Source organism: Micropterus dolomieu, linkage group LG15, assembly GCF_021292245.1.
Source record: "Micropterus dolomieu isolate WLL.071019.BEF.003 ecotype Adirondacks linkage group LG15, ASM2129224v1, whole genome shotgun sequence".
NCBI lineage: Eukaryota > Metazoa > Chordata > Actinopteri > Centrarchiformes > Centrarchidae > Micropterus > Micropterus dolomieu.
Genome location: NC_060164.1, coordinates 19025133 through 19047821, shown reverse-complemented (window position 1 = coordinate 19047821; position 22689 = coordinate 19025133). Strand labels below are relative to the sequence as shown.

Sequence of the window (22689 nt, the reverse complement as noted above, 5' to 3'; positions counted from 1 at the left end):
CTAAAATGTTTTTAAAGTACTTTAAGATTACAACGATTTGTCTAATAAATACTCACGGTCATAATGTCATGGAAGCCTGTCCACCTGTGCATGCACAATTAAAAAACAATGCATCCACTTTCCCATATTTACATTTTCCCCAACTAAAAACTTCTACTCCACTACATTTATTTTATACAGATTAAAGGAGAGCTTCCCCTTTTCAAAAAGTGTATCTTAAAAATAACATGTCAACATGTTCATTAAGAGTTTTTTGGTCTCTGCAGTTGTTCTTCTGTCCACGCTGACCATCATGTGACTGCTTCCTGATACGATTCCAGTGTAAGTGATGGGAGCAAAATCTAGTCCTCTTTTCATTCAAAAATGTTTTTTCAAGTTCAGCTGAAGCTAACATGAGGTTTCAGCAGTTGAGTCAGTCAACTCAGGTGGGTAAGTTAGTTTTTTTAGTACAAAATGTAGAAAGGACAGTCTGAGAGAATTTCAGAGCCAGAATAAGAGTCGGCTTCATTTGTCAAGTATCTGTACATATACAAGAAATTTATCCCTGCTGATTTTGCTGTTCTCAGTATACTTACACACAGTTCCAAGAACAAGTTACGGTAAGATTCATTAAAAAAGGCAGACAGCTAAAAACAAGGACAACAGAGCTAAACAAAGATAGGTAAACATATGCATTTAACTATTATGTACATACAAGTAGGTGAAAATTTTGATGTGTATATTAAATATAAACAACGCAGATCTTGAAAAGTCCGTGTTTGCTCTGTTAAGAAGCAGCAGTTCATCCATTTGCTTAGCCAGAGAGCGGACATTCTCCACATGTTTTGACGGGAGTACAGTTTGAAATCCCCCGCTGCCCCACAGAGAGCCGCTGCTCCTCCATCTAAAATCTGTGCAAAACGTTCCAAGTGTGAAACAGTGCCAGAGAGCACAACACTGAGGCAGCCAACTGCGGCACCATTTTGATAATGGAATTTGGCACATAAAAAGATATCCACTTGATTTGTCTAATTTAGACTGCTGAAGCCTCAATATTACATTGAATTTGAGATGCCTTCTCCCCTTTCCAATGCCCTACACATACATTTTATTTCTTATCTACTTCGTCTAGTGCTCTTATGTTGCTGTTTTGTGAATTACAGTGAAGTGAGGGGGTAAGGGGTGGAGAAGCTGTGACCAAAGGAAAGTCAATAAGTGACGTGAAAGTGGAGGAGGGGTGATGACATGGCTGAGAGTGACAACTGTGGGGCAAAGCAAAATATACAAGGAGATTCAAAACTTACTGTATTTGAAATACATTTTGTTGAATGAGGTTAAAATATTTTGTGTCAATGTGGAGGATACATAGCTTAGTTATTATTACATTCTTTATAATGTTTCAGAAATAGTATAAAGTCTTTTGCAAGTTTGTGGATTTTATTGCATATTCTCTGCTAACATAATCTTGTTTTGTCTTTAGCTGATTTACCCATTCTGCCCTAATCCTTTCTGATTAAAAGCAAGCGATGATTTATCAGATCAATGTCTTCATGTAGGCTACTATATGTACTTTTATGTATCCTCCCTTATCTGTTCTTTCTGTTATTTAAATACTGCCCTAATCTTTGCATGGTTTTAAGAGAAACCTGAAACCTTGTCCTGACCAAAATGCCATGTTAATTTGGGTGAAGTAGGACTCCTATCCAGGTCTCTCCTCCGTCACCTGTCACAGCCAGCTACCATGTGGCCCTCTAGTGCACTTAACCGTTACTGTGTTTCCAAGACCACCAGCTAAATTAAGGGCAAGGCTGAAGCGAGGCTGAGTACGAATCACAGCTACAACAAATAGTGCATAGTGGGTTTTTTCAATCTTTTTACCTCGTTGCTTCATGTTGGGCTTTTTGAGAGAATATTTTTCAACGCTTTTTAAAATGACCTCTTTGTTTTTTGGTGTGTAGCATGTTCTTCTAATGAAGGGCTGGTTGGAACAGCTGATGCATCTGCCAAATGACTTAAAAGAGATGGGCGTTGTACTGTCCAGGTAAAGAGCTTTGCTGTTTGTTTGTTTTTTTACCTGCAAAAACACAGAATGTTGAACAGTGTTTAGTCTCTTATAATGTTGCTGTATTACTTTCTTGAGATTGCACTTCTCTGTGTGTATGAGTCTCTGTGTTCGTGTCAGAGTGAATAACAGTTGTAGAGTGGCCTCCAGAGAGCCTGTCAACACATCCCAAACAGTGAGCAGCATCTGTGTCAGAGAGGTGAATAGTATAGACAGTGATCATTCCTCCATCATACCTATTGGGAACAAAGGTAAAGCATGTACTTGTTTTTGCTTCTAACTCTCTCTGCCTTTACACACAAAAAATGTATGCACACACAACTACACACATGCAGACACACTGTACTCTTTGTATTTCTTCTGCCTGCAAGCAGTGTGTGAGCCAGAGGAGGCGCTAGTCCCTGCTCTTCCAGAAACAGCTTGTGTGGAGCGAGGCTACATCACCCCACAGCAAGTGTACAACCTGCTGAACGCAGAGGAAGGCCAGCCCGCCTTGTATGATCCTTACTATATTCTCCTCCTGGACTGTCGCAGCGCAGAGAGGTGGGTGCTGCACATTCACACCAGCGGTCTTCAGATGCAGAAGCTTTGTCATATACTGTACTGTATTTATGAAATGCAACAATTGTACAGCAAAATGTAATCCATCAATAGCACAATCTGGTCTCAAAAGCTTTGAGTCACACAGAGGCAGCATGCACTGCAGGAGTCTGTTTTTTGTTTGGATAAAAATGTACAGATACTGGAAGGTTAGTTCTCTTTTTAGCCATAAGGGGGCCTCTACTGATGTAGTCACCTGAGGCACAGTTTTTGGGGAAATTTACCAATTTAAAGAATAAGTTTGGTGATATTCTTTGATTGTAAACAAATGAAACGGACAAATATTTTCTGTATATTTAAAGCCTGATATGCTGTAACTTATTCCTCTGTGCCATATGACTCCACTATGGCTTCCCGCTGTTAGAAACACATCAATGAGCAAAGCTGTTATGCACTTTTGACTAACATGGTAACATGTTCCTTCATTAAGATAAACACAGACTGTAGTTTATATTTGAATACACCATCCTGCTGCCAGAGATACTCACTAGAAAACCAAATGTATATTAATACACTGCCAAAAATAGTCCCCAGCAAATGTGCTATTGACTCCTGTTTGAGTAACGTTTGCTAAAAACAAAACTGCCCAGCTGTTTCAGGAAATAATTTAGCCTTTACAAAAATAAAATATAGCGTATAATCGTGGCCCATGTTTAAAGATGTACATATTCAGGAGGAACAAATGGGATCTGGGCCACATACAGGCTAGTGAAAGTAACACACTGATGGTTTTAGTCTTTTCATGGAAATATAGAATATTGCCTTTGTCTTTAAGAAAAACTTTAGAAGAACACTGTGTAAAGTGGAGGTTGTAGTTGTGATACATAATCGATATGTGCGTGCATATTATGAATGAATGTGTGTGTACAGGTACAAGGAGAGTCACGTGGTGACAGCACGGGCCGCTGTGACGGTGATCCACCCTGAACTGGGCTGTCTGATCAGCTGTATAGAGCTGCAGAAGTATTCTATAATACTGCTGTACGCAGAGGAAGGATGCAGCCCAGGTCAGTGATCCACATTACGCTCTGAGGATACACACAAATACACTTATGTACTTGTTAGTTATCACTAATCCAGCATAACCACTTTTGCTAGCGGCACGGTTCTATGGATAGCAATCTCAGTTTGTTGGCTGGTTGGTTGATTGTTCCACCACTTTGGCTGACAGCGAAACATATCAACAACTATTTGATAGATTGCCATGGCATTTTCTTCTAACTTTCATGGTCCCAGAGGATAAATCCTAGTGATGTTGGTGATCCTCTGACTTTTACTCTACCAAAATTTTGTGTTATGATCAAATACTTGTAAAACCAATGACATTCCTATGAGAACCTGAACTCTATGCTAATTTGCAATGTTACCATGCTAACACGCTAAGCTATGACAGTAAACATGGTAAACATAATATCTGCTTATGTTAGCATGTTGACATTAGCATTTTGCCCAAAGCACCACTGTTCCTAAGTACAGCCTCACCTAGCCACTAGCATGCCTGTAGACTTAGTCTTGTTGAAATCTACCTGGCTGTCTGTATTGATTTCTTCTCACTGTCTGTGTTCTGTCACTGTGATTGTTTCTCTGTGTGTCTGTGCTTATTTCAGTGGGCAGTGTGAGGGCCAGGGCAGACTCCCCAGACCTCCAGCGCTGTTTCTTCCAGCTCAGTGCTTTGGGAATGGACCCTGTCATCCTGCTGGGGGGATTCTCAGCCTTCCACGCCCTCTACCCTTTCCTCTGCACACAACGTATGGTCCTGCTGGAACCTGAGCGGCACACTCTCACCATCTACCCCTCAGAGATCCTGGAAGGAGCTCTCTACCAAGGGTCTGCCTCCCATGCCTCTGACTACCGCATCATCAAGAATCTACACATCACACATGTGGTCAATGCCACTGCGAACTGCCCTGATGCTTTCCCCAACATGTTGTGCTACCTGAAGCTGCGTCTGAGCGATGATGCCCAGCAGGACCTGGTGGAGGCACTGCCGCTGGCATCCAGGTTTATCAACATGGCGCTGAAGGCTGAGCCTGCCGGCCGCGTTTTGGTCCACTGTAGTCTGGGCAGGAGTCGCAGCTCAGCACTAACGCTGGCCTTCCTCATGGAGCATCGACGCTGGTCACTGCTTCATGCCCTGCGCTGGTTGAAAGAGAGGAGGGCATGCACAGCACCCAACGTGAACTTCCTGCGTCAGCTGCTGACCTATGAGGAGCAGCTATTTGGGAGCAGACTCACCTCCCTGGACGACATCCGCCGATGACTGGAATAAAAATGGGAATGGAAAGGAAGATACATTGTATGTTTTTTTTCCTACAACATTCACATTGAGAGAAAGTGTCAAATAAGCTGAGACTGAGCAGAGGAGGATTTTGTACTACAACTCTCAAAGACTGGATATGAGTATTTCCCCCACAAGTTTGACATTCATCTTCAGCCTGCACACAGTGTTTCTTGTGATATGCCTCAATAACAATGATAATCATACAGATGTTAAGATCATTTTGTCACCTCTGCCTGCCTCTGCCTATAACATATTCCCTGTGATGACATTTTGCTTGGTGATAGTTAATAGAACATATACATTAATAAAGTGTATTTATAAAGTTTTACATTAGAAAGTCTGCTTTTCTTAAATTTTATTCCATGAGACAAATGATGTTCTGATACGTTGAGTCATGCATGTGGAAAATTACTTATAAACTGAGTGGAGCGGCTTGCAAACACCTAGTGTTTCATCACAAACATATACAGGCTGTAGTGTTTACATAGGGCATGCCATTGAGACTTAGCTAGTTGAGATGTGTTGCATCTGGCAATATTGCAGTTTGCTTCTCTCTCTCTCTCTCTCACACACACACACACACACTGTTGAACTCAGTAGCATGCAGCAGGAATTCCCTCCCTCCAGTCACACTTTTTTTGTGGATGGGAGGGAGGAATTTTCTGGAATGGGGTAGAAATAGGAAGAGGAAGCTGCAGGTGAAAATGATGAAATTGTTCTTTGTCCAAGTTAAAGTTTTCAAAACTACACAGAGCTTTATGTCGTTGAAAATATAATAATATACTAATAAAAGTGTGTCATTTATGAGATACACAGAAGAATCTGAGTTTTACAGCACAATTTCAACACGTGGCAGAAGCTGGTTCACGCACATTTTTATAAACTTTAAAACCCCAAAATACTCATCCATTTCTGTCTCGCCACGGGTCAAGACACCTCCCCTAGAAATTTACAAACGACAGCCCCCAAGTATCTACTAGCAGGAGGCGGTATGCATGTGAGAATCTGCACGTAGCATTCAGACTCAGACTTTTTAGAGATCCAGCCCTAACTACCAGATCACAGCCAGCATCACAGATAGGAGGACTCACCGGACAGACTCCGTGTTCACCTTCTCACCGTTAACTGCACTGAGTCGGCTTGGGTTGAGACTTCGCAGGACCCGTCCTGGGACACATTTCTAAGAGAGGATGCTCTCGTTAAGGTAAATATTGACTCCTGAATCAGATGAGATGGCAAAAGTTAGTCTGTCTACTAACTGTGTAGTCTTTTCAGGTAGTTCCCATGTCATCCTACAGCTAAGGACTGTCCTTTTCACCTGAACTGTTTTCAGTTGCGACCGTTAAACACTACGAACTTTTATTACTCCAACATTCCATTAACGTTAGTTTTAAGATAGGTAACGTTAACGTTACGTTAAGTTAGCTAACTAAGCTAGCTGAAAACTAGCTAACCTGGATGAAACTTTGATAGATGTGATGGATCAAATAATATGAAAAGGCGGAACCGATTAATATAAGTACAAATTAACCAAAGTCTGTTAAAGTAAGTCGAAAATAGCGAGAAAGGGAAACCAAGCCAGAGTTTTTCCTCTCAAACTAGCGTCAGTGTTGTGGCATTCCAGTGCAATGCAGCGTGGGATGCTGCTGCCTTCACTGTTGCATGCACTCAGTAACAGCACAGTATACACGGGTTTTATTTGTTAAAACATTCTGTAAATTACTAGTCACACAGTCTGTCCTATTGTACACTGCAGTGAACCCTTGGGGATAAACGCAAATATTCACTGCAAAATGTATTTTTACGTTAAAGTCTTGTTAATTATCTAACGTTGAACTAGGTTGGGAGTAAACAAACGGCACCAAATGGCTTCCACAAATGAAAATCACCCCTGTTGTCAGACAGTTTGCAGGGGTTACTAGGGGGTTATTGCAGGTAAAATGAGTCAGACTCCATTGGACAGTGTGCTGTCCTCACATGAGTTTCCCCAGCGGGGAGGGGCGAGGACGTGGCAGTCCTCTTCCATCCACATCCTGTTATCTGACTCCGCCGCTTCACTCCCAGTAAAACTTGGAGAGGACATTTGTGAACTGCTAAAGGCATTTTCTTAGCAAGAAGAATCTGCTAGAATACCACTCAGACTGAGAGGAGTGATCTCACTATTTGTTTAAAAGAGGTCATATTATGCTCATTTTCATGTTCATCATTTTTTTAGGGGTTGTACCAGAACCACAGGTTTACATGGTTTCATTTTCATAAAACACCATATTTTTTGTCATACTGCACATTGCTGCAGCTCCTCTTTTCACACTGTGTTGAAGGCTACGTTTTAGCTGTGGAGTGATACATCTTGCCTCTACATGATCTTTTTTGTCGCACATGCGTCACACATGCGCAGTTCCTAGTTAAGGACTACTAGCCATTTTCAGAAGCAGAGAAGGGCGGGTCGTAGGAAGCCGGTGTTCCGTCGATTTATGCTACCTATTGAGATGTGCTCCTTAGCGATTCTGCGTATGACACACAACCGTGGTCTGTTTCTACGCCCATAAATCTGTGCAACCTTGCTGTTGGGCATGCCGTCGAGACAGTGGCTGATCGTCAGCAATATAAAAAAACAATCATTAGTCAGAATCTGAATAGCTACCCTTGATATCTTAAATAAAGATGGCATAATATAGTACTTCAACATGCTCCCCCATCTCCTTACAGTACACATGGAGTGAGTAAGGGTGCAATATAAAATGATTCTGTAGTGGGAGCATTATTTGATAGGGGATATTAATCAGAATATGCTACCCCTGAAATAATGAGATAATATAATCAAAAAACAGAAGATGTCATAATACTGTGAGAGTTATAACTTTATGGGATTAGAAAAGGGAACACATAAGGTAGCATTTTTCGATATGGCAGAGCGACTGGATAGACTCTGCTATCGATTTGCGCTACAGTAGCATTTTTCGACAAGGCAGCATATATCGTCAGAACACCGGTAAACACGGCTTCGGTTCAGCTATATATGTTCCCCTTACCAGGGGCCTGTAACACAAAGCCGCATTTGATCTTATGAAGGTAACTTTGGGATTAACCCTGGGTTTTCAGTACCACAACGGTGGTTCACTTCTTAAGGGCCAGATCGGCATGGTAACTTACGTTGAACGGCTAACCTACTCCGGAGCAGGTTATGTTCCAGTTTCTTATTAAAACGCCGCCCACTGACTAATCAGCTCTCTTGGAAAATGACATCACCACCTGTAGGACATCTCACAGACTGTTTTATAGGTTGCTTTATGTTTCCTGTGGTGATGTGGAGAAACTCTTGTAGGCAAAAGTGATATTGTCCTACAGAGACTGCCTTAGGCTATTGTAGGCCTACAGGTTTTTACAGTAAGCCTACTTACTGCTTTGAAGTGTGTTTAATATTTTTTATTTGCTCCCAGTCCGTTTCACATAGCCTGACGCAGCAGTTAAAATAAATGGGTTTCATTTTTCTTATGTGAGGCTGAATATTATGAACAGATTGGTAGGGATTTTGAAATACTAAATTTTTATATGAACATAGGCTACTTATTTTAGGTTGTGGCTATCTTATAGGCCTACTACAAGACTGGTCATGTAGCACCCGACCTTTTGCGATGTGGGCGCACAGGTAATGAGGTGAGTTGTCAGGCGCCTAAAGGTGTGTGCTGCAGCTCAGTGTTTTTCCACCGGTGTTTTTGAGGGCGTGTCGGACTAGCCGCTTGGTGAGAATTATGACCCCCATTTTGCTTTTATCCATGTGTCGTCACAGGGATGAAAGGGAAATGGCTGGACTACAAACGAGCCATTTTCAGTCAGTTCAGAGTAGTGTTTTCTGTGGGAGATGGGAACTCTCTTTGTTGTTAATGGTTCTTTGCCTTGTAATGTTCACTCACTGGAGGCTAAATGTTCTCTGTGGATACTGCATTATGACATTTCCACAGCTGAAAGTAACTTGTTCAGTCCTGGTCTCTTGTTTTTTTTTTTTTTGTTTTTTTTTTTCAAAGTCAATCTAGGCAAAGTAGAATTGACAGGAAAACAGTAAATCTGTAAATTAAAAATGTAATAAGCATCACAACTTATTATCTATCAGGGTAGCACTTACTGAGTGTGGATCCAACATGTCTGAACAAATTGCAGCCCAATTTGCACATAGTTTGAGAGGTTTTTATGCAAAATAGTTTTCTATAAGCTGTTAAATAGCTTCACAAGTGTCTGGCAGGTTAAATGGTAATACATGAATGTTTTGGAGTCCTCACACATATGTATGCTCACAACCACTCTCACTACCACTGACTCACATGTGTGGCATTGTCACATAAATTATAACTGTTACATTTACAGCTTTAATCTTGACATCACACTTCTTTCTACAATGGTATAACAAGAGAGGCAGAGTAGCTGTCACCCTGTCATTACAGTAATTACACTCTACTTAGTTTTTATCCTGGAAATCTAAGTGCCCGATGCATGTTATGGTATCTTGGACACCACAGATTCTGGAAAGGCAGCAGAAATAGTTTGCAGTTTCTACCACTTACTCAATACGTAGAGCTCTGACAGATTTATTTTCTTTCCTCTCCGCTGCCTGCTGCTGACATAGAAATGTCATACGAAGTCATTCTTTTATTTTCACTGAAGGCTTGTCCAAAATCAGAACCTGTCTGAGCCTGTTATCTGCTTTCAGTGAAAGGAATAACAAATCTGCATAGATGCACTTTTCATGCATGACCTCTACTTTACCACTGGGTGTTTGTGTTTAAATGTTTGTGCGTAGCAATCCTGAAGGTCTATGTGCGTGTTAGCATGGGTGCTATGTGTGCAAATGTGTATGTAATCAATATTTACAGTGATATTATTGTACTTGAAACCTCTTGTGTTTATCCATTATAGGGCTGAAACGACTTATCGATAAAATCGATTAATAAAATGCTTCGACACAAATTCTTTGCATCGATGCTTCGTTTAATCCATGTAACTATACAGCACAGTGTTTCGCACGGACATTTATTACTGTCGCACATCGCGCTTACGCTTTCAACACGTCAGGATTATAATGTAGCCATTTGCAAAGTGGAGGAAGAGAGAGAAAATGACGAGGGACAAAGAATAAAGTGTCCAAAGTATGTTATTATTTCATGCTAAAGAAAACAACAACTCTGTCTGTGCCACAGTCCGTCCACCGTAAAACGAAACTTGTGTCGCCGTGGCAACAGCACAACAGCAGCTGAACAAAAAGGTGTTCTGCCAGCGGACCACAGACAAGGTAACATTAACAGCAACTTTAGCATTTAGCTGAAATCTTGTTTGATTGTTGAGTTGAAGGCTAGCCAAAGTAAGCCGCAGTCCTCAGCTGAAAATGTGAACATGTGCGTTTGTTGTTCTCTTTTTGGGCCGTGAGTCGTAACCTCACAGTCAGGAGTTAACTGCGTGTCGGGAGCTGCACCTTTTAACTCCCCTCCCTCTCTCTGTAGCTCAGACAATCCCTGCTACCTGCATGTGCTAATCTATGCTTTCACCCAGATTATTTGTCTTTATAACTGTTATCTTTATAATACCAAACAACAGCTGTTTCGTGTGCAGGATCGCTCATTTCCCGTTTCATATTTCACGTGTGTTTTCTTGACAGAACGTGGTTTGGAGACCAGCGTCGGGTGACACAGCTGCTGTCAGCTCCTGTAGTGTGTGTGTGTGTGTGTGTGTGTCACAGATCAGTCATGTAATGTGAACACCACACGACTTCAAGACTGCCGTCATATTACGGGAGGTTGTGTGAACCGCACGGCCATCGGCCGACGCTTAAAGTTGTGTAGGCTGCACGAGCCTGTAGTATAACTTAATAGCACTGGGGTGATGTGTGTGTTTGTAAAGCGGCTGTCTAGTAGTTGGTCCGATGTTTGCTATATGACACAGTATGAATTTACGAAAGGACTAATAAATATCTATCACCTATAATCGTTCAGAGCTGATCCCGATACGGGGGGGGGGGGGGGGGGGGGGGGGGGGGGGGGGTGATTTCAGCAAGCTACTAAATTAGAGGCTGCTGCTGTATTTGTTTGACAGTTTACAGCCAATTTAGCTTCACGTCATTGACATACTTACAGTACCCTTAAATATTATCTTAAGTACATTTGCTTATTCAAATTAAGTCTCCAAATCAAAGGCATCAGAACACTGTAAGAATATGTCTTTTAATGACTTTCTCATAAGTGAATTTTTGTCACAATTCTGTCTCTAGTAAGGCAGTGTTTTCAAGAAGCAAGAGAAGAGCTTGGCTTGTTATCTCACTTGTGTTGTGTATATAAACTACATAAACCATCCAACTGTCAGTTTACTAATCTCTGCTGTATTGATAACAAACTTATCGTCCCTCCAAGTTGGAACAAAACAAAGGTCCGTACACACACTACGAGACTGGTTGAGACTGGTGTTGTATCATTTTGTGAAATTGTAGTTCTGTTGGTTTGGTTTACTTCGCATCTACTCCCTTTGTCGGTTGCATTGTGCTCTGCACAGAAGTTGAGCAAGGTTTGGGGGTTTTTTTCCAGTCCCATTTGTTGGTTAATTAGGATATCTTAAACATGTGCCAACAAACTTAAATTAAGTTTTGTAGAAAGTTAGATCATTGGTCAAAGAACAAGGTACAGGCATAGACTGTATATAAGAAATGGACGTAGTCATCGTGACGTCACCCGTTGGTTTGTGGACTGCCGTTTTGAAGCCTCGAGTTTGGCCGATAGGGCACTGCCATGTTGAGTTTTTGCAACCAGGAAGTGACGGAGCCAACAGCCGTGTGCGAAGCTAGGTGCAGCTGTAATTCACGTTGTCATTTTAAATGTAAATGCTCCGTACTTGTATAGCGCCTTTCTAGTCTTTTCGACCACTCAAAGCGCTTTTACACTACATCCACCAGTCACACACATTCATACACTGAGCCTAGGTGCTCAAACGGAAACTAACCTTCATACACTGGCGGAATAGCCAAATCGACACGCAAACAGGGGGAGCCAGGGATCGAACCGCCGACCTTCCGATTAACAGCCAACCCGCTCTACCTCCTGAGCCACAGCCGCCCATTTTAACAGGGCTGATAACTTTGTATAGTGAACAACAGTCTTAAAACTAAACATGTACTCGCCAGAGAAAGTGAACAGCCAACTCCTAATAAGCTTTTTCAGTGGTGCTGGTTAAATTTACACAGTGCCGTGGGTACGAGTCGGCTCTAGCCTGATTGACAGGTCGCCATGGTAACGACTTGTCAATCATAAATAATCCCGCCCAGAAACATACTCTGCTTTGTGGTCTATTTTAAAATAAATGGCACCATAATTTACTAAATGAATGATGTCTTTTTTAAATTACACAATTTCTTTTAGTACAGTAACAAAGCTGTCTTTGTCCTAGCATGTCCTCTGCTGTTGATCACTTTCACTGACATTCATTCCTTGCTATTTGCCTTTCTTCCTGCCACTCTGTCTCTATCCTCATTTCTGTCTGTATTGGTAGAAAGATCACAGTGGCACTCGTAACACACCAGAAGCCCTGTAGTAGTTATGGCTGTGCCGACTCCAAAACCAAACCGGACACAGTGACAGCAACCACAGACTTAAATTTGGCTTTGTGGTGGTTGGGAGGCTGCACTTCTAAAAGGACTGAGAAGTAGAGCCTGACCGATAAATCAGTGTGCCGATGTTATTGGCAGATATGAGCTAATTGCTGATAAATCTGTATCTGTGATAAATGACAATTTAAATAGAAAAATAGAAATGGAGAGATGGAAGACAGATCCTTCAGTCATGTTTGGAAGGGGAAAAAAAATCTGCCGATATCCCCAAATATCAAAGTCAGTATCTGTCTTAAAACCCCATATCGGTCGGGCTCTACTGAGGAGAATTTCCAAGTTTTGGTTAGTGCTTTGATTTCCATTTTTGCTATATCCTACCTTTTGTTGTGTCTGAATATATATTTTCATTTTTGTCTCTGTTTCCTAAATTGTCAGTTCACCCAAGTCACAAAAAAACACATTTTGGCACTTGCCCTAATTAATGTTCAACCACAGTAACCAGATAGTTTAAGGTTAAGGTAACTACTGCTGCTCATTTAACAGCAACACATCCTTCCAGAAATAATACCCCAGTTACTCTGGACAGACAACTTGCTGCCAACAGTTTTCACTGGGAACTATTTTCTATTGCAGAATAAAAATGTTTGTCTATGGATTATCTGGTCTAAGATGGATGAAGCACTGGAGGGAGTACAGGAAGGCAACAATATGATAAATCGGGGAGGTTTAGAACAACGGGATGAATTGTAAAGTCTGGAATGTTTGATGTGGCTAACAGGGAGTGGCCTCAAGTAACCCAGACAGTAAATGACTAAGGAGCATCTAACATCTGTCTGACTTTAGGGATGTCCGACTGACAGCCTGACATTGTTGTCTAGGGTCGCACAGAGCCTTGACAGGAGTCACTGAATGGTCATTTGGAGGGCAGGGTTAACCAGGGAAACAAGGCACCTCACTTTTGGTAGCAACAAGTCTAATGTGGTTACCTGACATCCAGCTGGAAATGTGGCCTTGGCAGAGGTTAATCTAGATATCAGCAGATAGAAAAGAAATATTCTGCCTAGTGTCATTTATCATATACAGTATATGGCAGTACAACACAAAGTAATTTCTGTGATTAATATGCATGATTCAATGTTCAAGTTAATGCGTGGAACAATATATCTAATTCTCTCTCTCTTTCTTCAGGATGGAGCTACCGTGTTGGTGTTTATTGTTGCTGAGCTGCCTGCAGGCGCTCTCAGCCCACAATGACTTCTTCACCTCCATAGGTAAAACCATCAAGCAACATATAGTACTCGTGTTGTAAATAATTGTTCACTGATTATTTTGTCCCAGCTTTTCATGTTTTAATGCACATAATGAAAACAGAATATGTGATAGCCTTTGTAATTTGTCATTGCGTGTACTGATGGCGATGTATTTCTCATTTGTATCCCTCAGGCCAGATGACAGATCTGTTATACACAGAAAAAGACCTTGTCATCTCTCTAAAGGACTACATCAGAGCGGAGGAGAACAAGCTCGAGCAGGTCAAACGGTGAGTGTGTGGACACAAAGTTACACACATGGATTCATACACAGATATGCATACATGTACGCAAGCATACAATGTCAGGCAGGCAGCTGTACACACAATTGTTTATATTTATAATTAATCATGTATTATTGCTTGTGGAAGTGTAAGCAATGCATCTGACTCTCTATTGCCATATTTGTGATAGGTGGGCTGATAAGTTGGATTCATTGTCAGCCACAGCCATACAAGACCCAGAGGGATTCCTGGGGCACCCTGTCAATGCCTTCAAACTGATGAAGAGGCTGAACACGGAGTGGGGGGACCTGGAGAGCCTTGTACTCAAAGACACAACTGATGGTACGGATAATGCAGAACTGGTTCAAATAATAACTTACTGAGTTAGCACTATGCTGATCATATCTTGTGTTTGCCAGATGCTACGTTAAGTGCCAAAAGTAAAGAAAATCACAGGAAATTATCAGAGTATGGTTAGTATATATTTCTGCAGTGAATCTAGCTTTTCATGATAGTGATGCCCCAATAATAAGCAGAAATAGGATCATCCAGTACTATCTGAAATTGGGATATAAATTTCGGGATCGACTGATCCTAATTAGTATAGGAGAGTGTATCCAGAGTGCAGGGATGTATTTTGCTTGCTTGCCAAAAACCAATGCAAAGGACTTTTAAAAAGCCCCTAATTAGTCCTGGGAAAGCTTTATGTGTTTGTTTGTTTTACAGCAGTATGCTGCTCATTCATACTTGATAAATTTTAGTAGCAATCAAGTGCCTCACTCAGCCCCCTTATCGAGTTATTGAGGTAGTAGAGAACATTACTCATTTATGCTTTTCGCATGTCTGGCTTAATATAACTACTATTCTCATCACTCAAGATCGAAGTCACTCCAAGCTGTCTCGCTGACAATTAGGAGAGTATTTATTGTCCACTTGTGTCAACGTGTAGTTATGTATCCCATACATAATCATCATCCTAGTGTATTTTTCTCTGTCCTTTCCTGTCTATCTCTCTCAGGATTTATTTCCAACCTGACCATCCAGAGACAGTACTTCCCCACAGATGAGGACCAGACCGGGGCTGCTAAAGCTCTCATCCGGTTACAAGACACTTACAGACTGGATGCCAACACAATCTCAACAGGAGACCTACCTGGTAAAAAAAACTTAAATCAGTTCACCCAACATCTACCTGGCACAAAGTTTGTAACTCCAAAGACCTATTTTTTTCAGAAAGCACTCAAATAAACACACATAGTGAACATTCGTATAATGCCGTGAAAGTCGCAGTAAAAAACAGACCGTGTTGAAGTTTTTCTTCTACGCTGATGTTCCCCTTCTGTATCTTTTGTGTACTAGGAGTGAAACATAAGAGCCTAATGACAGTGGAGGACTGTTACGAGCTGGGGAAAATCGCCTACTCTGACGTTGATTACTACCACACAGAGCTGTGGATGGCCCAGGCCCTGAAACAGCTTGACGAGGGAGAGGAGTCCACTATAGATAAGGTGACAGTACTCGACTACCTCAGCTACTCCATATACCAGCAGGGGGAGATAGAGCGAGCCCTGGAGTTCACCAAGAGGCTGCTTGAACTGGGTGAGTCCCCCCACAGCTATACTAAGAACTTCCCCAATTTTGAAAGTATACTGGGAGTCATGTCTCGCAATGTGAAATGATATTGTCACTTTGGATTCTAAAATCTCTGCTCAAGGTAAATAAAATCACATAAACATCAGATTGATTAGGAATCAGTGTGCTTTTGTTATTGTTTTTTTGTCCATCCTTGACACCAGACTTTATTTTGTTTCATCAAGTAAGTTGGATAAATTAAGAAGCCAGCAACTGCACATTCACTTTGGTTTGAACTGAATGACACACTAAACAGAGGTTGGAATGTTAGTAGAAGGTGATGGACAAGAGGGCTTTATTATTGCTCTTTTGGGAATCACAGTGACTTTCATTGAGTCCATTCTAGACTGTACAGGGAAACCTGGTGCCGTGGGGATAGGAAAGGTTATGATTATCAGTAATAGTGGAACATTTTGACAAGTTGGTGTCCAGTGTAATACTAATAAGAAGTAAAATGACCTATTGGCTGTACCGTGCCACACACTATCCTACCACGACACCTTTCTAATCCACATTTATTTTCCAAAAAGTCTATTAGTTGTGTTTGTTCTTGATTAACACTTGTGATAATGGATGTTGCAATACATTTCACATCGTTGTCTTGAAACACAGACCACTGTGCCTTGTTGTTCCTCCAAATGAGCCCCTGAATTAATTTGTCCTGTTTGTACATCTTGTTTCTGAGAACTGGATAAGGTCAGACTGAATGAATAGCATATAATTATGTCATGTTGGAAGCACAGTTATATTGGTTGCAGGGCTGTGATATTCTTAGGTGACTTTGCAGTCGTCGCTGTTTGTAATCACCGCTGTTATTTCTGTTGGTCTCTCATTTTCCCATTTTCAGACCCAGAGCATCAGCGTGCCCAGGGAAACCTGAAGTACTTTGAGTTCCAGTTGGAGAAGCAGAAAAAGACTGAGGAGGACGCAGCTCAAAAGCAGAAAGAGCGAGGGAAAAGAGAAACAACTGAAAAGACGATAAAGCCTAAAAAGAAGGGCGCCATTCCGTTGATCCCCGAGAGGAAGAAGTATGAGATGCTTTGTCGTGGAGAGGGCATCAGAATGGTGAGGAAGAGAAAGAGATGCGCAAAAACACAACTTCTAACTTACCAAGTACACTGCAGTTTCAAATCCGTTGTTCCCTGATTTCCTTCTCTCTCAATCAGACCCCTCGCAGGCAGAGCCGACTGTTCTGTCGATACTACGACAACAATCACAACCCCGTCTTACTCCTGTCACCTGCCAAACAGCAAGATGAGTGGGACCGCCCCTACATTGTTCGCTACATTGACATCATCTCCGACAAAGAAATCGAAAGGATCAAGCAACTGGCAAAGCCACGAGTAAGCTCAGTAGTTTCAGTGCTCCCATGATGCAATGTCATGCATGGATGATGCTAAAATGATAACCTTACAGTTTACTGTGCTCTAGTAGGAACATTGGTTTGGCTTTTTCAGTTCCTGTTATGTGGTTTTTGTGTTGAGGGTTGAGAGATCAAAGCTGTGACGCTGAGGCCGATTTCATTCTGCTAGTTAGGCAAGCACACAGGCACACACATCTTTGTATATATGTGTGTGTGTGTGTGTGTGTGTGTGGGTAAATCATGTCCCTGGCTTCACAGCTACGCAGGGCCACCATCTCCAACCCCATCACAGGAGTGCTAGAGACAGCTCCGTACCGGATCAGCAAAAGGTAAGGCATAGCCAGGAGCCGCCAAAAACAGAGGATAGAGAAGAGCGCTGAGAGCAAGAATGTGAGATGTACTCCTCCTTTTCCTCTCAGTTACTCATCCCATTTCTCCTCTGTATAACCGTCTGTCCGTATAACTCCGTTTCTTCGCCCTTCCAAAGTTTAAAGGCTCCTGAGCAGAAGCCCAGGATCCATCTGAGAATGATCAAAGCTTTGTACAGCATAGATAAACATTTATGGATGTTTTATAATCATAAATCTCATTGTGCTTTCACCAATGACACAAAAATTAAACAACATAGATAAAACTAGTGGCTAATTTTTTTGAAAAACAAATAATTTGCGCTGTTGTCTTTTGAGGATCTGCTGTGCATGTGTTTTCACTCAGGAGTCTGCTACAGAAAGGTAACACAATAAGATAGATGAGGGAGAAAGTGTGTTACTTTTTCTACTAGTTGATATTAACATAGTTGCTTTGTGAGTCAGGAGGTATATCAGCCACTCCTACATTTTCTTCATTTAATATGGAAATTCGGTTTCTATCATTGCCTTGTGAAACACTCTTCTTATAAGAATAGATGTAACATAGAATAACATTGACAACTAGTGACCAGATCTGCCTTTCTTTTCTCTCCCTCCCTCTTCCCTCCTCTTACTTTCCACTCGTCTTCTTGTTTGGATCACATTCCAACGTCCATCTTTCCTTCCTCTTTCCATCTTCTTTGCTTCGACCTCCGTGTCCTTCTGCTGCGGAAACTTCTGTAGCTAAGGCGAGCCACGGTGCATGACCCTCAAACTGGGAAACTTACCACGGCCCAGTACAGAGTCTCCAAGAGGTAAGGGGTCACAGGTTACTAGGAGGGCCACAATGCCTTCCCCAACTCCTCCTCCTCTTTATCTTTATCTCTTTGCCCTAGCTGAAACACTTATTCAGCCCTGCACCAAGTCAAGTGAAAATGTTTAGCTACACCTAGAAAACTAACACCAGAGGTTTTAATGTGGTTTAGTTGGAAACTTAAATAGATTTCTGCCAGAACACCAAATGAGCTAAACATAGTTTAAACCACACTAAACAATCCTCTGTTGTTTTTTGTTTTTGGTGTAGCTGAAATATTCTTTGTTCTTTCCGTTTACCCAGTGATCTAGGAATTTTCATGGAACTGCCGCATTGTGACAAGTTGTTTTCTTTCCCACAACCATAATTTGCAGGTTATTTGAGATCTAGAGCACTAAATCTCTATTCCCCGTTGCGCTTTCCAGGAATGACTGTTCACTGTTCTCTTGATCCCGCTGATTTTGTGACCATTACCGCCCGCTCCCGCAACATGTGTGTTCCACTCCCGCCCGTACCCGCAAACATTGTGACATGCAAAAAAGGACACAAATGTTTGGGCCACAAATGTTCAGAATAACCTACATAAATCATTGCATTCATTTTTGTCCGTAACAACTGAGAAGTTTTCCAAATTTCAGCCTTGCTTTGGTATTGTTTAAGCCCGCTTTAATCTTCTTTTCAATCTCGTTTGTTGACCCCATTTTATTAGCGCCAGCTACATCCCGGGACCTGCAGTATATTTTTTTTAACTGCCCTCTCCCACCCCCAGCAGAGTTAAAACCGCGCAATCCCAATGCAGCCCTCTACTCTGTACCACATTCTCGTATGAGCTGCTGCAGTTCTACTGTGCATCTTCAACCTCCATATCAGCAAGAGAGATTAAGAAACTTCCAAGGCCTGATTCTGAATGCATGATCTTAAAAACATAAAATAGACTATTGTAAGTTAAACCTACATCCCACCCTAAAGATAGCAAGCTTAGCAGGCCACCAAAACCCCCGGGTTTCTTTGGTTTTACTGATCTTGGTATTAATGTTTGGGTATGTGTGCCTGTGGGTGCCAGGGTGTGGAGTCTCTTTGATGTTTTTATATGTGTATGTGTTAGCAAGCATATATTTCCAAGTTGAGTGAACTTCAAGTGATAGGGGGAACAGTCATACAGATGCACTCAGATGAACTGGTTGCAACACACCAGGAAACAAATGAGTTGGCTCACATTTGGTCCAGCAGCCCTTCAAAAATATGACTTATTATCAATACTATCTCTCTCATATATATATATATATATATATATATATATAAAATGACACAACTCAAAGTAGATCTGCAGAACTTCTCAGAATGTCAATTTATTTTAGTGTACTGAGAGCAGTTCTGTCTGTCTACTACACAATATTATTTATTGATTTATTTATTATTATTATAAATTGGATGTTCAGTTCTATCATAATATTGTATGTGGTTTGACAGTTACGGTTGCCCTTTAATGGAGTGACCAGAAAAAATGCCAATGTGAAGTGTATGATGTAGTCTGCAGAACTACAGTTAGTCCAACAAGAAAGAGTTTCCATGCTGATCAAGAGCTGATTTTTATCAGGGGCTTTCTCCTGGAGTGGGAGAGTGAGTATGAAAGGCAGGTAGTGTTAAGGACCAGACTATTGTATGAAATTTCCACATTCATTCAAGTGCACACACAGTTTAAAAGTCAACAACCCTGGACCCTGAACTGATTGGAGATTGTGAACCTTGGGCCGGTTTCCAATTTTTCATTTTCTTCATACCTCCACTTTCTCTTTCTGTCATCTAAGTGCAATGCCCCCCTTTTCTTTTTGGGCTTGTCATGGCATGCTTTCAGGATGTCATGTCTTATTCTTGTTGCCAATTTCAGAAGAAATCTTTACTACCATCTAGTGGACAAATTCTTGTCTCACTGACATGTTGCATAGCATGTTCCTTTTCTATCTCAATTGTTCTGCTTTCCCTGCTGCATTCCAGTGCTTGGCTCACTGGCTATGAAGATCCAATGATTGACAAGATCAACCAGAGAATTGAAGATCTCACAGGGCTGGAAGTGGACACTGCAGAAGAGCTGCAGGTAAAGCGTTCATTGTGGACATTCAACCCATTTTTTTTCTTCTTTGATTTAATTTTTTTTACAAGGCAAAACCGTATTGAATCAACGTATTTTTTTAAATACACACGTAAACATGTGTTCTAACAATCCCTCTGCCCCTCGGGAACACTCTGTTTGTTTGTGTGTTAGTCTGTTGAAACCTGATTTGTACAGTTGTGAGACTTATTTTATTTTTTTGATCTATGTAGGTTGCAAATTACGGCGTTGGAGGGCAATACGAACCTCACTTTGATTTCGGAAGGGTATGACCCTTTGTGATTCACACAAGGTCATTTATATAAATGTACAATAGTGGTAATATATGGCAAGATATTAAACCGAATGGTGACTCTCCCTCCACAGAAAGATGAGCCAGATGCCTTTAAAGAGCTGGGCACTGGGAACCGGGTAGCAACATGGCTCTTCTATGTGAGTAAACGCTTCCTAAATACCAATGTTGTAAACTTTTAATTCAACTTACACTGAGTGCAAACCATATTAAACTCTTGAATGTGTCAGAAATACTTGTGGGTCTATTTTCACAAATGCATGTTGCTCAAACCCACAGAACATTGTTTTAAAGTCTAGTCAAGATCTTAATACATCCAAAGATTCTAAATATCTCATGATTAACTATGTAAATAAAATGAAGTAATGGTGCAGCCATATGGCATCATGGGTTTAAATAGTTCACTCATTATAGGAATCATTAAGCTTCAAATAACAAACAAAAACAGAAAATATGACATAACGTGTGAAATAAATGATTTGCATCCTCTTTAAAACTAATTAAGTAAAATCATGTGAAAGATTAGGGCCTATGGGTCAAGCGTGCAGGATCATTTCAGTAATAAGATGCTAATAGTCAATCAAACATGCCTTATTTACAACGATGTACATTGTTAACAGTGAAGCACATGTACGGCCTAAAAAAAAATCACGATGCAGCCGTCACTAATCTAAAAAACTGCATTACCGGTAAAAAGGCAGTGAACTCTTGTAGATAGTTATTAGAAGTGACTGAAGGAATCTCATTAGGTTTTAACTTAACAAAGTTGAGGGTAAGTGTTGTGACTAATTTGTCCAATACTAATTAGTTTAGTTTTTGTTTCTTTGCAGCTTGCTTTTTCTGTCTTGCTCCAGTTGTATATTGCCGATTGTAGATTCCTTTGCTAGTACTTAGAAGTAGTGCAATATTTAGAATCTAGCCTAGTGGTTTGTGTCACCTAATTGTGTAACTCCTGATGATACTATTTTGCAGTAAGGAGCATTTCATCTCCCAAGGTCCAAACACTATAAGGCTACAGACCATACACACCTGTCTTTTTATTTCTCAATTGTGTGATGTGACCCATCATCATTATGTTACTGCCCCCTTGTGGAGGAGTATACTTAAACCCTAACCCCCTTTTTATATACAGTCTATGACTTAAACCAAAAGAAAATATAAATGAGTCTTTCAAATGAGAAACCAACAAACACCCATACTGGCTCAGTGGGTTTATTAAAATGAGGCCTTAACCAGTCAGAGCCATGAACTCTCACCCCACATGGTGTGGAGTAAAATTTAGTCACTGTGGTTAAAACGTATGAAATGGGTGAATAAGGCTCACCAGAAGGTTTCTCTGGTTTTACTTACCAGGGTAACACCCTGGTATTACAGCAAGGTTTATTTTTCATCTCTGATTATGGGCTTTGCCAGCGTGCAAAGTTTTTGCTGTCACAAAACTAACATCTGAATTAAAGCAAGACTTGTAATGCTGATGCAATAAGATGTATGTTAGTGCTAGAAAAAATACTACCAGTGATATTTTCTGTAAATAGTGCCACAACATAATAATTTAATTAATAATAATTTCAATATACAGTGTGGAAAATAAGTATTTGAACACCCTGCTATTTTGCAAGTTCTCCCACTCAGAAATCATGGAGGGGTCTGAAATTGTCATCGTAGGTGCATGTCCACTGTGAGAGACATAATCTAAAAAAAAAAATCCAGAAATCACAATGTATGATTTTTTTAACTATTTATTTGTATAATACAGCTGCAAATAAGTATTTGAACACCTGTCTATCAGCTAGAATTCTGACTCTCAAAGACCTGTTAGTCTGCCTTCAAAATGTCCACCTCCACTCCATTTATTATCCTAAATTAGATGCACCTGTTTGAGGTCGTTAGCTGCATAAAGACACCTGTCCACCCCATACAATCAGTAAGAATCCAACTACTAACATGGCCAAGACCAAAGAGCTGTCCAAAGACACTAGAGACAAAATTGTACACCTCCACAAGGCTGGAAAGGGCTACGGGGAAATTGCCAAGCAGCTTGGTGAAAAAAGGTCCACTGTTGGAGCAATCATTAGAAAATGGAAGAAGCTAAA

At 41.0% G+C, this 22689-nt stretch overlaps 3 protein-coding genes across 36 annotated transcripts in view; 2 read left to right on the top strand and 1 right to left on the bottom strand.

Annotated features, from left to right (window-relative positions):
- Positions 1–6974, bottom strand: part of si:ch211-248a14.8 — a 14720-nt gene extending 7746 nt beyond the window's left edge. For 5 of the 32 annotated variants that reach the window (XM_046070717.1, XM_046070718.1, XM_046070715.1 and 2 more), the window contains exons 1-4: positions 6182–6361; positions 6014–6102; positions 4877–4901; positions 4578–4780 (exon numbers count right to left, since the gene is read on the bottom strand). The gene's annotated coding sequence lies outside the window, so the exon portion shown is untranslated. The other 27 variants (XM_046070698.1, XM_046070711.1, XM_046070712.1 and 24 more) reach the window with 18 other exon arrangements.
- Positions 3498–5036, top strand: LOC123984515 (dual specificity protein phosphatase 14-like). Its single transcript, XM_046071438.1, has 2 exons — positions 3498–3648; positions 4249–5036. Exons 1-2 carry the CDS (start codon positions 3498–3500, stop codon positions 4899–4901), a joined length of 804 nt encoding a protein of 267 aa, XP_045927394.1. The 3' UTR covers positions 4902–5036.
- Positions 5859–22689, top strand: part of p4ha1b (prolyl 4-hydroxylase, alpha polypeptide I b) — a 20161-nt gene continuing 3330 nt past the window's right edge. The window contains exons 1-13 of one of the 3 annotated variants that reach the window (XM_046070697.1): positions 5859–6126; positions 13693–13775; positions 13948–14044; positions 14229–14380; positions 15057–15194; positions 15398–15637; positions 16518–16735; positions 16837–17013; positions 17292–17362; positions 18130–18195; positions 20190–20289; positions 20517–20570; positions 20671–20736. In XM_046070697.1, coding sequence (XP_045926653.1) covers positions 6113–6126; positions 13693–13775; positions 13948–14044; positions 14229–14380; positions 15057–15194; positions 15398–15637; positions 16518–16735; positions 16837–17013; positions 17292–17362; positions 18130–18195; positions 20190–20289; positions 20517–20570; positions 20671–20736 — 1476 coding nt within the window. In that variant the 5' untranslated portion in view covers positions 5859–6112. Of the gene's footprint in view, positions 6127–13692; positions 13776–13947; positions 14045–14228; positions 14381–15056; positions 15195–15397; positions 15638–16517; positions 16736–16836; positions 17014–17291; positions 17363–18124; positions 18196–20189; positions 20290–20516; positions 20571–20670; positions 20737–22689 lie in introns of all 3 variants that reach the window. The other 2 variants (XM_046070696.1, XM_046070695.1) reach the window with 2 other exon arrangements.

Coding starts and splice junctions, on each gene's coding strand:
- LOC123984515 (XM_046071438.1), top strand. CDS start 3,498: ATGTGTGTGTACAGGTACAAGGAGAGTCACGTGGTGACAGCACGGGCC. Junction 3,649..4,248: donor AGAGGAAGGATGCAGCCCAG/GTCAGTGATCCA, acceptor TGCTTATTTCAG/TGGGCAGTGTGAGGGCCAGG.